General features: G+C 41.0%; 2 protein-coding genes across 2 annotated transcripts in view; both read right to left on the bottom strand.

Annotated features, from left to right (window-relative positions):
* Positions 1 to 1,036: 1,036 nt before the first annotated feature.
* LOC146670826 (uncharacterized) overlaps positions 1,037 to 16,084 on the bottom strand; it is a 411,199-nt gene continuing 396,151 nt past the window's right edge. The window contains exons 2-11 of the mRNA XM_085402959.1: positions 6,432 to 9,212; positions 6,046 to 6,337; positions 5,809 to 5,945; positions 5,363 to 5,657; positions 5,102 to 5,250; positions 4,715 to 5,015; positions 4,440 to 4,585; positions 3,978 to 4,224; positions 3,304 to 3,482; positions 1,037 to 3,198 (exon numbers count right to left, since the gene is read on the bottom strand). Of these exons, the coding sequence (XP_085259085.1) occupies positions 3,134 to 3,198; positions 3,304 to 3,482; positions 3,978 to 4,224; positions 4,440 to 4,585; positions 4,715 to 5,015; positions 5,102 to 5,250; positions 5,363 to 5,657; positions 5,809 to 5,945; positions 6,046 to 6,337; positions 6,432 to 6,477 (1,857 nt within the window). The 5' untranslated portion in view covers positions 6,478 to 9,212 and the 3' untranslated portion in view covers positions 1,037 to 3,133. The remainder of the gene's footprint in view (positions 3,199 to 3,303; positions 3,483 to 3,977; positions 4,225 to 4,439; positions 4,586 to 4,714; positions 5,016 to 5,101; positions 5,251 to 5,362; positions 5,658 to 5,808; positions 5,946 to 6,045; positions 6,338 to 6,431; positions 9,213 to 16,084) is intronic.
* LOC146670834 (ferritin, middle subunit) lies at positions 13,785 to 15,527 on the bottom strand. The gene is made up of 4 exons (XM_085402936.1): positions 15,206 to 15,527; positions 14,605 to 14,751; positions 14,302 to 14,427; positions 13,785 to 14,197 (listed from the first exon to the last, which is right to left on the bottom strand). The coding sequence occupies exons 1-4, from the start codon at positions 15,305 to 15,307 to the stop codon at positions 14,042 to 14,044; spliced, it is 531 nt and encodes a 176-aa protein (XP_085259062.1). The 5' UTR covers positions 15,308 to 15,527; the 3' UTR covers positions 13,785 to 14,041.

The raw sequence follows: 16,084 nt of genomic DNA, 5'->3' as shown, positions 1-16,084 counted from the left end.
TTGGATTGATTAATCAAATAGACTTATTGATGTCTAAACCCCACTTCTTCCTGTTAGTAGATGGAAAATGAACCAACAAAAAAATCAAGGTTCACCTCTAATACAGCAGCCCATAGCTGCCAACCATGACAAAACAGATCCTTTTTGTGGAATAGATTAGCTTATCAAAACAAAGTTACTGGAAAAAGTCATCTGCACTTACAGTAGCCCTGACAGGAAAGAAGCAAACCTTTAACCTCCATAACAAACAGAGATGTTACAGGCGAATACAGCAGGTGACTTCACGTGATCACAGACACTAGAAATAGAGGTAGATTCCTATAATCCACTTAAACTAATCTTTGCCACCTTAGGAATCCTACACTATGTATCATCAAATGTATTTTCCAAGAGGGAACTTTCTCACTGCTCAAAAACAATCGATACTCAATAACTGAAGGGTGCAAATTAATGTCTACATGGTTATATCTTAAGAAATTTACAGCATGACTGTAATATGCTTATAAATACACAGACGTGTACAAAAGCAGGGAGGTATTAACTGTAAATAAGACCTGAAATAAGACACTAATAGATACAAAGCTTGATACTTTATATCTACGGTATAGACAATATTAATGTCAACAGTTTGATTAAATGTATATTTTATATGCATTATATACCTAAAGTAAAACATGATACAGTGAAAATAAAAGAGGAAAAGCATAACTCACATGATGTAACCTCAGTCCGTCTTGTGTCTTTTTCTGTTATTACTTTCTGCATCCAAATGTTCTCCACCATAAATCCTCCACCACTGATTAAAGAGAAGCTGGTGTGCACGACTGTCTCTCTCTCTCACCCCCTCTGCACTAATCCTTGCAGTATCCCTCACTGCCAGCTACTAACTAATCACCTAGTTTAGTTCTGTGTTTTTTCAGCGGTGATCTGCATTTCATTGCTAAGATCATTCATATAATACAGAAACACCTTTAAAGCTACTTTTGTAATCAAATTAAAATCAAATGGTTCATAAAGGTTCATTAACACAGTGACACTTTATTTTTTAAACTAGCAGAGAGGAAACATACAAACATACAATCACTATAGTGATGATGCTATGATACATTATATTAGGGCTGAACGATATATCGCATTTGCGATAATATCGCGACATGATCAAGTGCAATTTTCTAACCGCAAAGGCTGCGATTATACTCTGGACATGTCCAAATTCATGGGCTGCATCCTCCTGAGGCCGCATTTGTAGACCGATTACGTCACAGCGACGCGCCGAAGGCTGTCCAAATTACTACCATATCCCAGAATTCATAGCGCGGCCCAGCCAAACTCCAGTTTCCAGCAATGGCGGCCGCTACTGAGTTTTAAAATTACTCATACTAATCTTTCAGGGTCACAAAATAAACTTTTAACATATTTTCAGGCGAGAAAGTAGTTGTGTAAACACCAAATATCTGCTCGGTTTATCAAGATATCCCATATTTGCAAAAGTGCTTCGACGTTTTCAGAGGCGTCTGCTACCCACCAGCTCGACAGCTAGCCGGGAGCTCGAGGGTTACTGATGCGGCCGAGAACGGCACAACTCCCGGCACATCATTTTCAGATCACCACGGAGTTTCGCTGCTCGGGTTAAACGTGATATATAAGTCACTTAGACAACCTAAAAATGTTATTGTTGGGCTTTTTTCAGTGTTTTGTTTGTTCGTGAGTAAATCGGTTTGGCTGAGATTAAAGTTATTAGATTAGATAAAATAAAACTTTATTAATCCCCCGGGTGGGTTCCTCCTTGGTTTTCACACAGCTGACTAAACGTCAAACAGAAAACTTATTAAACAGAAGTATGAGACAGTCGAGAATTTACGCCAGTGTCTGGTTATATTTTAGATAGCAAGAAGCAGACGGCCGAGTTTATTAAACTCCACCGAGACAGCGGTGACGCTAATCAGAACTAGACCGTCCAATTTCACGCCTTTAAACTTTAAAGGCGTGTTTGTGTGTGTGTTTATACAATTGCTATTATGTTTGCACTTTATGTGTAATGTTACTGACTGCAGAGATCAGTAAGATGTGTGTATTTTTTATTTATTAGTTTTATTTATTTAATATTATTTTTTAATTGAATGACTGTCTAGTAGTTCACAGATGTCGAAAAACTGAGCGTGGTAAAGCCACTGATTTTGTTTATGTATATTTCTGCAATCTGCACATTGTACTGACTTTCATTTTAATGTTTACACCAGGGTTCCTTGTCAGCACTTTATGCTCAGATGTTTGTAAGCTAAAAATAAACTATTGTGTATGTTCAAATATACTGTTGTGATTGAAGAAGTTAAATAAAAATGTCAGTCATCAATTCATGCATCACCTCATGTCATCATAACAGAGGTCTGTCTTCCAGGAAAGAACAGTTTAAAATTAATGTAATATAGTATTGGCCATACTATATGATGTATTGCTTGTCTTTGTTTAATAATACAGAAGACAAAGACCTTAAAAAATAATCGCATCGCAATCGCAATATTGGGGCAAAAAATAGCAATTAGATTATTTTCCATAATCGTTCAGCCCTACATTATATTGCAACAAACACTCTAATCTATCAAATATATACAATTGTGGGTAAAACATTTGTATATAGCAATTAGATGTTGGCACTTACAGAGCCCTAGACAATGTCTGTGCAAAGTTTCATCATGATTGGTCGACTCATCTAGGAGGAGATGAATGGGGTCAAGCTGGTAATTACATGCAATATGTTTCTGATAATACGGCAACTAACAGTAATAAATTGTAAATCACCGATCTGTCTATATAGAGAGAAAAACCCATTTAACAGAAATTCATAGTTAACTTTTACATTTGCACTCAGTAACCTAGTAACAAAGGAATATAACCTGAAGTTGAGTTGTGCTCACTGATAAAGCCTCATTCAAACTGATGGAATCGTTGTAGCAGTTAGTCTGCATTTATAAATTGGACAGCAATTATTTGAAACCTTCACTAATCTCTCTCAGAGTGACTGCAGTCAGTCCAAGTCCGACTGCAGCTGTTTGCAGAAAGGTTGCCTCCTATAAGGTGAGATGAGCCCCCCTTATACACATTGCAATTTGCATTTGCAATATATTGTTGGCCTTTACTCTAGGGTTCTGTCTTTCTTGGTGCTGTAGAAATACACTCTTTGCATGTCGTCCCCAGCACCTAATGAACAGAGAGTAGAGTAATTAATCCCCAGAAACACGATACTGTGAGGAATCACAAGTGTACAACAAATCGCAGAATGCATTACAGTGGTATAAGCCCAACCTAATTGGCAAATGAAGTTGAGTTGTTTCCCACAGTGGATGTCCTTCCACTGGAAGTCCTCTGTGCTGCCCATGCCACCACAGGTGTTCGAATAATAGCGAGGGACCCAATTTTGTGGCCAATGGAAGAAATTCATGGAATGTCCAGACATCCAGAACCAGTCATTTCCTCTTAGTGACCTGTTGGACAGAGTGAACAAAATGCTGCTGTTTATGTTACCTGTGGATGTTTAAAAGCTTTTTCTCTTTTTTCCACAATTATATGATGCAGATTTATCTTTATGATGTTAAATGGGGCCAAAAACCTAAAACCAACCATTCATCCATTTTCTTCCTCCTACCAAGTTCAGGGTTATTATGAACTAACTGCACTCCTGTGACCCTCGGTTAGATAAGTGGTGCTCTGTTGGTAACTTTGTGTGTTCTCTATCTTCTTTTAAACCTTTCCTAGTCAGTTTGAGTCATTGTGTACATTGTTTGCATTGCTTTGTGGTGATATTTTTATTTGATGTGGTTACTTCTTCTTCTGTCTCTTTGTGGTCATTTCACATTTCTAATCATTGGATAGATTTCTTTTTACATTGTATTGCAACTGGACATGAACAACATCTCATTCATATTATGTCCTGTTCATTCATTGAGGTGTTAAGAGCATTTACATGATAAGCACAGTACCTGCGCAGTCCCAGCCAGATGTAGTCTGTGAGGGTGAAGGGAAGGCTGCCCAGCAGCTGCTCCAACTCGTCTTGCTCCTGTTGGCTGTGAAGGCTGAGCAGGTCCCAGTGATAATGTCTACAGTACATCAGAGCATCAGACCAGCAAAGCCTCTTTCCCACAACCATCACATTCCTTTCGCCCAGCAGTACGCTCACAGTGGGAGGAGATGGTGGAGGAGTTGGTGGAGGAGTGACAGCTTTGGGGGCTGAGAAGAAAAATTTTGACAGGTTGCGTTTGTTCCAACCATGTTTGGTTGTTTTCATTTTGTTTTAACAGGCTGAATTGTAAGGTTGCTTTCAGCTCCAAATTAAAACATGAATACTGAGAGGTGGAAAGCAATATAGAGACAATAAAGAAAGCAACAACAAGCACATGCAACCACAACATATGGTGCTAGAAACAAACACACCACGGCCATACCAGAGAGAGAAGCAAACACCTCCACTTCACACATCGTCAGTATTTTCTGAGGTCCTGGTAAGAACACAGTGATGTAGCGACCTTCCATTTCATTACACTGGAATGTGTGTGTTGGGGAACTCCCTAATGAATTGATAGTGCCACACCTGATAGATTTACACAAACATCAAACTTATTTTATCTACAAAAGAAAATGTTTTGGCTAAACAATAATGTGCTGTTGTTTAAATGAGAAAAATAAAATCATAAATATTTATGGAGAAATCGTGTCCTACATGGAGTTTTTAATTCCATTTTGATCCAGTGAGTTCCCAATCAAGATCTGCGCCCCAATAAGCCTGTAAGCTGTACTCCCGACTCTGTTGATGATGGTGACAGCAGTGACCTTATGGAGACCCAACAAGTCTATGTGCCACCAGGGCGAGTCCTCTGTTGGTGAAGTGTGGGTACAGCATCCTTGTGGCAGTTGTCCATTTCTGCATCCATCGACAGCTTTTGAGGCCCAATATTCTGTCCCAGACCAAGTCGATGACTGTACTGTTTCTTTGTTTAAGGCCACATTTGGAAGCGGTTCCACTGAGTATCGAAAAGAACAAACAGACATGAGTCATTATCAGGCAGGTGTGTTTCAGTAGATCAGATTCACTCACTAAAAGCTCTACCTCGGGCAGCATACACCTCCACTTCACACAGGGTGAGAGTTTTCTTCTGTCCAGGAAGAAACAGGTTCACAAAGCGACCCTCCATGCTGCCTCCGTCACACTGGTATGTGTAGGTTTTACCCGCTTTTATGTGGGAGATGGAAGCACACCTGACAGACGAATATATGCAGACAATATTCTGTTAATATGGATTTTCCCAAAGTTGGATAGCATGTATCTCTTAATTTCATTTCATAATGAAAATTGAATTCTCATCATTACTTGGGATTATTGTTTCCATTGTTCTCCAGTGAGTTCCCTATTCGGATCTCAGCTCCATCCAGTCTTTCAGCACAGCAATCTCCTCTGTTGGTGACTTTTACAGTAGTGATTGTAAAGCTGTGCTGCAGGTCTACCCGCCACCAGGGGTCGGTCTCGTCTTCAGCAGTGTGGCTGCAGAACCCATTGGTATAGAACGAGTTCCGTCTACCGTCGATGGCTTTGGATGCAGCAGCAAAAGAGAGCGTAGATGACTGAGTAGCTTCTCCTTTAAGTGCTAAATTGGGTGATGGGTATCCTTGAAAGAAAACCAGGAAAAGTCGGTTTCTGCAGAAGGTGCACTGTGCAGTTATTTTAAAGGTCACACTTAATTTTCATAACATTTTCTGAGTTTCAGAGTCTATGAAATACCAGACGTCTGTATCAGCATCAGACTGAAATGTGATTACCATAGTACACTTCAACCTCACAGAGACTTAGGATCTTCTTGCTTCCAGGGAGAAACACTGTGACGTATTGTCCTTCAAAAGACCTGCAGGGAAAGTAAAATGTCTGTCCACTGGGAAAGTGAGAGATCACAGCACACCTGTGTATGCAAGAGCCCAAAAAAAACAGAAAGAAAGTGAAGGAATAAATCTTATTCACATAATGATTTCATTATTTGGGGCTTTATCAAGTGTTTTCACCTCATGCTTTCATGGTCATTGATCTCTGTTGACTTTCCAATCCAAATTTCAGCACCATCCAGCCCGTTTTCTAGTTCTACTGTACTGGTAATTAGTACAGCGCCGATTGTGTACACTTTCTTCAGGTCTACCCTCCACCAGGGATCAGATTGTGAGGTGGTAAGTGTGCAGGACCCTCTTTGATAGCTCGAGTCTCTGTTGCCATCAACTGCCTTGTCAGCAAAACCCAGGCTGTCATTGTTTGAGGACTGTACAGCATTCTGATTCAGTGCCAGGTTTTGGAGGAGATGACCTTATTAAGAAAAAAAACTGTAGTAATTAGTCAAATTAATAGATTACTCTGGGAGTCGAGGGTGGTGGGAAGGGGTGTTGGAGTAGGGTTGTACCTGTTGGTGCACCAGATTCCATCAAGAAGAAAATACCTGTTAACATAAAGTATTTAAAGAGCTTTAGTTTTTCTCCCTTTTAAAGACTATATAAACAGCAGAGGTGGGAGGATCGATCCAAATATCTATAGTGTCGATTGACATCAGATTGATACTAGCATAACAGATTCAGTGTCAATAACAGATGTTGAACAAAAGTTCTTCAGAGACAGGCACATTCTAGGCCTCCAAAAAATACATGAAAAGTTTAACAATATGTTTTGTTGGTAGATGGTTATTGTGGAAAGTAAAAATCACAGTGATTCAGTGGTCGTTAAAATGTGTTCTGAATTTGCATCTTAATGATGAATCATGACATACCACTCTCCCCTACGTGAGCTGCTTTAATAGGTTAACAGCATTCTCAAAGACATCACTGCTGAAAAAGATGTCATCAATACTTTAAATAATAAAAGGTACTTACTTACATCTTACAATGTGGACTTGGTAATATGCTTAGTGTTTTTGGTCAATAACCAAATTCTGCAAAACACTCAACTCTACAACTTGCATTATTTATCTCATTTGCTGAGTTTTGTTTGCAATGTGAAAGATGACGACACAACTGTTTATAAAAGTGCCAAAAAAAGAGAAAGAAAATGAAAAAAGTCTTCTTCACATAACAACTGTAGAATGATTATTTCACCCGATGCTGTTTTTTGTTGAAATTGGGATTCAGATTTCAGCATTATCCAGCACATTTGCTAATTCTGCTCTATTTGTTATCATTTCAACATCAAGTCCCTCCACCTGCGGTTGGACTGTAATGTGGTAAGTCTGAACTACTCTGATAGCTGAGGTGTCTTTTCCAGTCAACTATTTGCCAGCAAAGCCCACAAAGCCACTGCACAAACGTGTTTGTAACTGTCGCGAGCTGATGGCTGGTATGTGTGAGTGTAGAGTGACATGCAACTCTTTAGTGGATATTATGTCTGACACTGAAGCCCTGTGCTGAACAAAGGGAGCGTGTCCAAACGAAGCCCGTGTCGATTGTTCTTCAGAATATCACGTGAACAAAGATAAACAGGGCTCTGAAATGACATGACTGTTAATGCCTCATTATGTGATTTGAGCCTTTGAAGCATTGCAGGAAAGACACTCGTGTTTGTCTTTCCAGCAAAACCCACATTTTCATTGACTGAAACAGAGGAAACAGAGGAGAAATATACTAGAGCCTAAAAACACTCTTACATCCAAAAGAAACATAATATAAGCCCAAAACAAAAAACAAAACATTTGGTCAAACCCAGGACCATGAGATTAGAACGGGTTCTTGATTTTTCAAAATAGGCACCCAAAGAGGAAAGAATTAAGGGAAGATAATATTCCACAACATCTCTAAGTGAGCAAAGCAGGTTATGAGTAAAAGAAGAGTACATTTTGTGATTGTGCACTTTTTTCCTTCATAATTGTGGTTCATGGTGTGGGTTTTAGATAGATTAAAACAATAAAATATCTGGCATTGATTCTTTATATGGGAAAATACATTTAGTAAAAGGTAATTTGTCTTACCTGTGAAGATCCAAATATAATCCATGCCATTCATGTCTCCTTGAAATGTCAAATCGATTATGAAATTGAACAAATGACATTAATTGCTCGTATACACCAGCTGGCAAGTAGAGGACTTACTTTCTCCGTAGTTTTCTTCAGAGTACTACAAATAACATACTGGATTTAGTCTGGTAAAGGAGAACATATGGAACTTTAATGAGTGTTCGTCAATGTTTGCATGAAGGAAGACACACCCAAATTTGGGTCATCCAAACAACTTAATTTGCACTTTCTGTGAGTTTCCTGACACTGCCAGCCCCTTAAGTTTCTATGTTTTGCAAATGTTTTGCATTTGAACGGTCTCACATGTCAGAGCACTGACAAAGAGTCAGAGCACTATTGAGCTACTTGACCTAGCTGTCTTAGCTAATTTTAGACTGATTTTTAGTCAGGATTCAGAATTCATCAAAGTACAATACAGGTGGTGGTGTGAGTGGATTCCACTTTGTTAATGTTGACAAGGCCACTCAACCAAATATAATTTTGGCTGTTCATTACACTTTGCCGAAAGCTTCTTGGGCCACAGCTTTGGAAGCTGCCTCATCCAGCAGCTTTCGTAATATTTACCATCAAGCCAGGAAATGGCCAGTGCACGTGTTTTAATAGGACTCTCCTCAGTTTGCTGCATGCTCTGTCGTGTTCAGAGAGGCTAGAATTTATCTCGGCCCCAGCTATGCTCGTTATAATACCACTCTTATGCAGGCCAGTGTATGTTCTTTTGCGTCAACCCCATTGCAAGAGATGTTCATGTGGGGATTCAGGAGCACCAAATCCCACTGCACGTTATGTTTCAAGGAATTAGGGAATGACTGCTGACCACAGAAAAAAGAATTTTGACCAGTTAGAGATGCACCACTGAAAGATGGCTAATTAGTATTTCTGCACAGCATGGCTGGGAGGAGTATGAGAGATCTGGGTATATAGTAGGGATGGGTATCGTTTAGGTTTTATCCGATAACGGTGCCAAATCGGTACTTTTGAAACGGTGCCGGTGCTTAAACGGTGCTCGAACCGGTGCTTAAAGAATGGAGAACACAAACTTTGTCCAAAAACCTCTCATGTTCAGCTGTTTTTTTGTAAAAAGATAACAATGTTAGCCTTTTCTGCAGCTATGGGGCATATATGGTATCACTCTTGGCTGGAAGCAGTGCTTAAACAATGGAAAAAACACAAACTTTGTCCAAAAACCTCTCATGTTCAGCTGTTTTCCACTTTTTCTTTGGTCATTTTAGCCCTTCTGGCCAGGGTGAAGGGAGTATCTGCCATCAAACAAGAAGACAGCCGCATGTAGCTATGATGATGTTTGCTAGTTCACCTTACATGCATTAATGTAATAACGTGGTTAGCCTACTCAACGTAAATTACACACGAACAACATGAAGCTACTCACGCAGAGAAGAACGGCTGCTGCTGCCATCATCATCCTCATCATTTCTGCTACACTGGCAGGGCTAGGGGCCAGGACTCTATTCTTCGGGTTTTTGGGGGATGTTGCTCCGGGTCCGATAACTGGCAACCCACCCAACGTGCACAGTGTGAGGTCTCGCAGCAAGCTACCAAATACGGCGCATTTCTCGGCTTTTAAAAAAAACGCCATGCGTCGCCAGGTGTTTCATCAGTTTCGAGGTGTTACCTCCTTTGACAGTATCACAGTATCAGCTTAAAGCACTTGTTGCTGCTGAGTTTGCATCTTTTGCTGTGAAGTACAGCCAGACTTTTGACCGCTTCGCCTTGGACATTTTTAATCTGTAGCTCTGCTCTAAAAGAACGCACGTACCTGGACCCGCCTACTATCCTGGGAAACGTAAAATGATTGGCTAGAAGTGTATCACAGCTCAGGGAAATAAAGCACCGAAATGTGCGCTGCTTTTCGGTCTGGTTACTACCGTTTATGTCAGAACCGGTGCCATCATGGCACCGGACACCGGTACCCATGCCTAGTATATAGAGTCCAGAAAGCACCTAAAGAGAGTGGGGCAGTATATACACTTGCATCTTCAGATAGCCATAGCAAAGTAAACCATGTTCATTGTAGCTTTCTAAAGGATGTAATATGATAAATCGTTATATAATACTTTTCATATATTATGTTACACATTACGCTGAGAGTGGTTCTGTTGCTGAGTTGGAGTCATCCTGTTATCTCTTACTACCTCAACTGCTTCAATGACGGGAACACAAGTGAGGAGAGATGTTACATCATACGAAACCATCTGCCTCCATAATGACGTCTCTCGCCTTCTCAGAAAAATCCAGAAATGTGGTGTTTAGAGCTGACTACCAACAGGTTGAGGATCAAAGCCAGAAACTTTGAGGTGTTATAGATGACCAAGTTGATCAAATAAACAATATGATCTTACAGGTACACCCCTTGTACCTGTTCTCAGTATCTTCAGTAAACCATACAGAATTGGTGTAGTTTCCCCTGGTTATAGCCTGTGGCATGAGGTCCGGTTAATAGCATCGTCCTGTTTCAGACAATCTTCCTGTAACTACTTCCTGGGTCTCGTTTCAGGGGCTCATAATTTTCCCATGATAGTCTTTCTGGTTTAGCAAAACTGCGCACCAACCCTTGTCTGACAGAAGGACGACAATGTTGTTGTCTTTACTAAGCAATGTGAGGGCCGGGGGCTTTGCATTGCTGCGATAGGCCAAAACTTCCACATCTGCTTTCACATCTGCACTGTGTTTTTTTTAAATTGCTGATTTTGTGGCTGTGATCATTTCCACTCGTGAGATTTTTCTCAGTGTTCAGTCATTTTGCGAGAATGTTGTTCACTGCTTGAGTGACTTGTCTGCCAGAAACATGCTCATGTATCCACATCCTCAGTGTGGCATCTTTCTCTCATCTAGTGGCTGAGAATACGCTCTGTGTTTTGCTGATGTCAACAAGTAAGTCAAACTTGCTTTGTTGCCTGGTCTTAGACTGTTCATGCTGTGCTGGATGAGCCTTTTCAATGAATTCAAACACCATTTGAAGGGTATTCTCATCTAGACTCACTGTAAGTCTCAATCGGAGCCGCTTTCGAATTTAACACATCGATGGTAAAATTTGTTTGTCTCACCTGTTCATTGAGCAGCTGGCTCTGTGCCTTCTGGAAGATTTTTGTTGTGGTTTCTGTAGTCAGCGCTCTTATGTTAAGTTTGCTCACATACTAGGTTGAGGCAGTCCTTCCCAAAGTTGGTTAAAATGTCTTAATGCATGCTCAATGATCCAGGTAAGGAAATCCTAAAAAGTTGATTCTGTTCAAGTGAACATTGCGTTTTCAGTGGAACAAATATTCTGTCATTCATCCAAGTGACTTCTTCAACCTAAGCTTCCTGCAGGTTTCCCCAACCTTATAAACAGTACATCTGCAAAATGACTGAAGCTACACTGATTAACAATGGGCCGTGGTGTCACCAACAAACTAAGCTCAAATCATCACCCGTGCTTGAAAGTTGGTATGAGATGTTTGTCTTGATATGCTGTGTTAGTTTTCTCCAAATATAGCAGTGCATTATGGCCAGACATCTCCACTTTGTTCTCATCTGTCCAAAGGACATTGTTCCAGAAGTCATGTTCCTTTTAGAGGAAAGAGGAATTCAATTGAATTCAACGGAGGGTAAAATTAATGTGGCAACAAAACAGACTGAGGGGTATAATTAGCAAGTGCCAGTAGCCCTTGGTTAAATCTAACATCGGTGCCTAACCGGTCCAGCAGCTCATCGACCCGGTACATGGGGTAAGCATCAAACTGTGACACTTCATTCATCTTGCAGTAGTCAACATAGAACCGTTTAGACCCTTCTTCACCACAAGAACTACGGCGCTGCATCAGGCGCTGTGCGACTCTTTGCCATCATTGCTGGTGTTGCATAATGGGGCACAAGATGACCTCTCTTGACAGTTCTAATAAATATGAAAACATTCTTCTCCACAACAGAAACCTGTAACAGAAACCTTGAAAAAAGGTGGGTAGGGCTAAAAAGAAATATAAAATAATATCTACAGCTCACATCTGACAGTCAAACAATTAGAACTGTTAATGGTAAAACACTCCCCCCTAGTGGTCAAAGTTCCAGTTCAACTTCTGTATAGAACAGGGGTCGGCAACCTGCGGCTCTTTTGTCCTTATACTTCAGTATTTAGCTAAAGTGTATTTTATTTGTCTTTAGTTCTTTTTTTAACTTGTAGTTCTAGAAGATTGTGATATTGAAATATAAAATAATATTATTTTATTATTTTTCATCGCTCAAAGTAAGCGTCACACTCGCGGAAGCCGGTGTACCCGCCGAAACGCCTGCATTTATCGAGACTTTCAAACCCAGGTAGGCCAATTATGGATCTTTGGATCCACATTATGTCAGCAGCTGTTCTCCACCGTGAACTATGTTACAAACAAACAGCGCTCACGCCTCACAGACGACAGCTTACAGTCCTGCGTAAACTGACTTCGTACAGCCCTGATCTGCAGACGCTGTGCGCAGAGGTTCAGGAGCAGAAGTCCCGTTGTAAACATATCACGGCAGGCCCGACGATGTTTGCATGAACACGCTTTTCAGCATCTCTATATTGACCACTTTTCACACACGGTTGCTGTACGCACACAGCCGGCTGTAGCTTTGCAGCTCACAGCCCGACACACACCAACACAACAGCAGAGAGAGCACAGACTTTCAGGCGGCGAGGCGTGATTGCGGGTGCCGCTCAGGTGCGTCGCCTCCCCAGCAGCGGCGCTGCAGACCACGCCCCGCCACACATATTAACCAGGTAAAATACATATTTAGGCAGAATTTTGCAAATATCTATTTTTAATTTTTTATCAGCATAGTGCTTTTTTCAAAATATTTTTAAAAGTCGGGTCAAGGCTCCAAAAGCACAAAGGTGATATAACAGTTTTTGTTTGCTGGATCATTTTAGTTCAGCATCTTTCCTTTTGTTATATTTCTTTAAGAGTTCAAAATGTGTTAATTACATAAATAAAATTTTCTCTGTAGCACTTCATGGATTTCATAAGCAACACACCTTAGTTGTTCACACAAAGCATAAAAGTAAAAAACAATATATACAGTGTTATCTTCATTTTAGATGTCAGAAAGTATTTGCGGCTCAGCGTTTTCTTTTGTGTGGAAACCGGCTCCAAATGGCTCTGGGTGTTAAAGGTTGCTGACCCCCGACAGGCCTATTACTTAAGGAACCTTTGAAATATGTTTTTCACGGTATATTTTAACCAAAGTATACTATTGTATGAATAAACTTTACACAGGTGGCTTTTGTTTCTCCTGGAAACATTTTAATAGAACATGGTTACTTTTACTGGGTAGTTAAAATTATCTCCATTCTTAAGTATGAACTTAAGGTCAGTGGTTACTGTATCTTTTAGCCAGACCGCTTTAAAGAAAATTACATGAGAGCAAGTTTACTGTAGCTCAAAAGTCCAAGTCTGGCTTTTCAGTCCCAGCTTTGTTTCATCTGACCAGAAAAAGGATTCTCAAACACTCATTGCTTTTGCAGCCCTATCTGTCAGAATTCATCCACCCAGCAACTGTTAAGTAAAAGCACAATCACAAGTAACAAAGTCTCATTGCTTTCAGCCATGCAACTGCAGGTCTGCACTGAGGTGGAAGTGTACCAAAATGTTGTCAGCAAGTGTCAGTTAACATGACTTCACTGTGCAAAACTCCAAGTAACACTCACATTCTGATTTAAACACTTATTTGTACCCCAAGTCACTGAAGTGATTCGTGAGTGAGTCACAGATGCAGAGAGACCAAAGATCCAGCTCAAAAGGTTTATTCAGATGAACAGATCAGAAACATTTCCAAATGTCAGACAGCTTAGAAGCAGAGCCATACCCTGATAACATCCATCGCTCCATGTGACATTTCACACAAAAACACCACAACATACAAGAACTGATGCCAGCTTTAAAGCCAGGAAATCAGGAAAGAAATCAGCTGGAGCAGAAGTGAGTTTACTTCAAAGCCTGTGTTGTTAACATGCTGACTCCAGGCTCACTTCTACGTCTCAGCATTTAGCTCTTGTCACCCAGAGTGTGCTTGTCAAACAGGTACTCTGCCATCTTGTTGTTGTGGGCATCCATGCGGGTGAGGTTAGTGATGTGGTCACCCAGCTTCTTGATGGACTTCACCTGCTCATCCAGGTAGTGGCTCTCCAGGAAGTCACACAGCTGGGAAAACAAACTACAGTTAACATTTGATGATTTGTCAAACATACACAGCATCAACTAGTTCAGTCTTTAACCCCAAACTCTTCCCTCCAACTCCCACTTACATGAGGGTCATCATGCTGAGAAGCCAGCTTGTGCAGGTCCAGCAGAGCCTGGTTGACATTCTTCTCCAGCTGCAGAGCACACTGCATGGCCTCCAGCCCGCTGCCCCACTCGTCACGCTCTGGTTTCTGCACAACAAACAATTCTGTTAGAGACTGAACACTTGTTTTAAGCTCTGTATACACATTACACACTAACGCTAACAACAAGAGAACAAGTGTCATAACACTGCTCATTAATCCCAGTTTCTGTGTTAGAGACACAGTCAGGTATGTCACAGCAGGACTGGTTCAGTTTGTACACACCTTGATGTCCTGGAGTAAGACGCGACCTCCTCTCTTGTTCTGGAAGGACAGCAGCTTGTCAGCGTGCTCCCTCTCCTCATGGCTGTTCTCCTTGAAGAAGTGGGAGAAGCCTGGCAGGGCCACATCATCACGGTCAAAGTAGAAGGCCTGACAAATCAGACACAGGTTATTAATTGGTACACACCACCAATCATTTCGCCCCTGTACAACACAAGTTATACAAGTTTAACTTTGATATAAAATGTTTCAAATTTGATTTAAAAAGACAATGTGCACTAAATTCTGCAGGACAGAGTCTACACTCGTTTCCTGCGAAGCGAGCATGTGTATGGAAAAGCCACCGTAAGCATGACGCAGCATTTTTTGGTTACTTAGTGACAGTACTTGTGGTGAAAATACACTCCGTATCTGACAACCTGCTTATTGGCACATGATAGGCAGCAAAGAAGCCGTTACTGAAATCATGCATTACTGAAATTAGCAACAACATACCGGACTTTACATTTAACGACTCTACTCCGTTCTCTTTGTCTAGCATTAAGCTAATATAGCTTGAGACTAAGGTTATTACAGACATCAGCATCACATGACGTGTTCTCACCATAGAAGTGTAGGTGTAAGACGCAAACAGCTCCATGTTCACCATCCGGTTGATGGCGGCCTCGCAGTCGCGGTGGTAGTTCTGGCGCACTTGGGACTCCATTTCGGCTGGCGTTTCTTGTGCTTTTTATTAACAAAAACGGTGCAAAAATAAAGCTTCACGTCGACTTTATGTGTAGTGTTCAAGTAGAAAAGGATTTTTCTTCCGAAGTGCAGAGTAGCTGAAATACAAAGCGGGACGAAGTCAAGAAGTTCCGTTCAAACACTGTTGAAGCAAAAACTCCTCAAAGATTTCTCCCCTGGTGTGAAACGGCACACTCGCGGGTCCCTGTATTTATACTCCACCGGAAGTGCTCGTGCAAGATGTGACGTATGTTTCCACCAATCACTGAGCCGGGGCGTCTGTACCAGCTGTGACTCACAGGATGAAGTTGCATTTTTTTCTCCTCCTGATTCGTAGAAATCTCATCATCCACTTTAATGTTTAATGTGACCTGCTGGCAGATAGTCACGTGCAATGACAAAGCATTTTCACATTTCATCAGGAAACAAGCAAAATATGTAAATTATATAACGATTAATCTCCAGATACTTGTAGATGTAGACTTCCTGATGCACAGGCAAATGGAACGATATCTAGTCATTTGTTCAATACGTACAGTACTGTGCAAAAGTCTTGAGCCAAACCACATTTATTTTGTTGTCAAGAAGCCAGAATGTCCTGTATTGTTTAAAGCAGTGGTTCCGAAACTAGGGTACGCGTACCCTCGGGGGCACGCAAGTGGCTGTAGGGTGTACACGAGGGTTGAGGTTGGAGTGGCGATCACGAATTTAAAAAGCCTAAATTTGCTTTAATACAGTTTGCTGTGGTTATTAAATG

This window comes from Rhamphochromis longiceps, linkage group LG4, assembly GCF_057381845.1.
Source record: "Rhamphochromis longiceps isolate RC_006_pf linkage group LG4, R_longiceps_female_GT1.1, whole genome shotgun sequence".
Lineage (NCBI taxonomy): Eukaryota > Metazoa > Chordata > Actinopteri > Cichliformes > Cichlidae > Rhamphochromis > Rhamphochromis longiceps.
The sequence above is the reverse complement of the archived record's forward strand: the minus strand, read 5'-3'. Positions and strand labels throughout refer to the sequence as shown.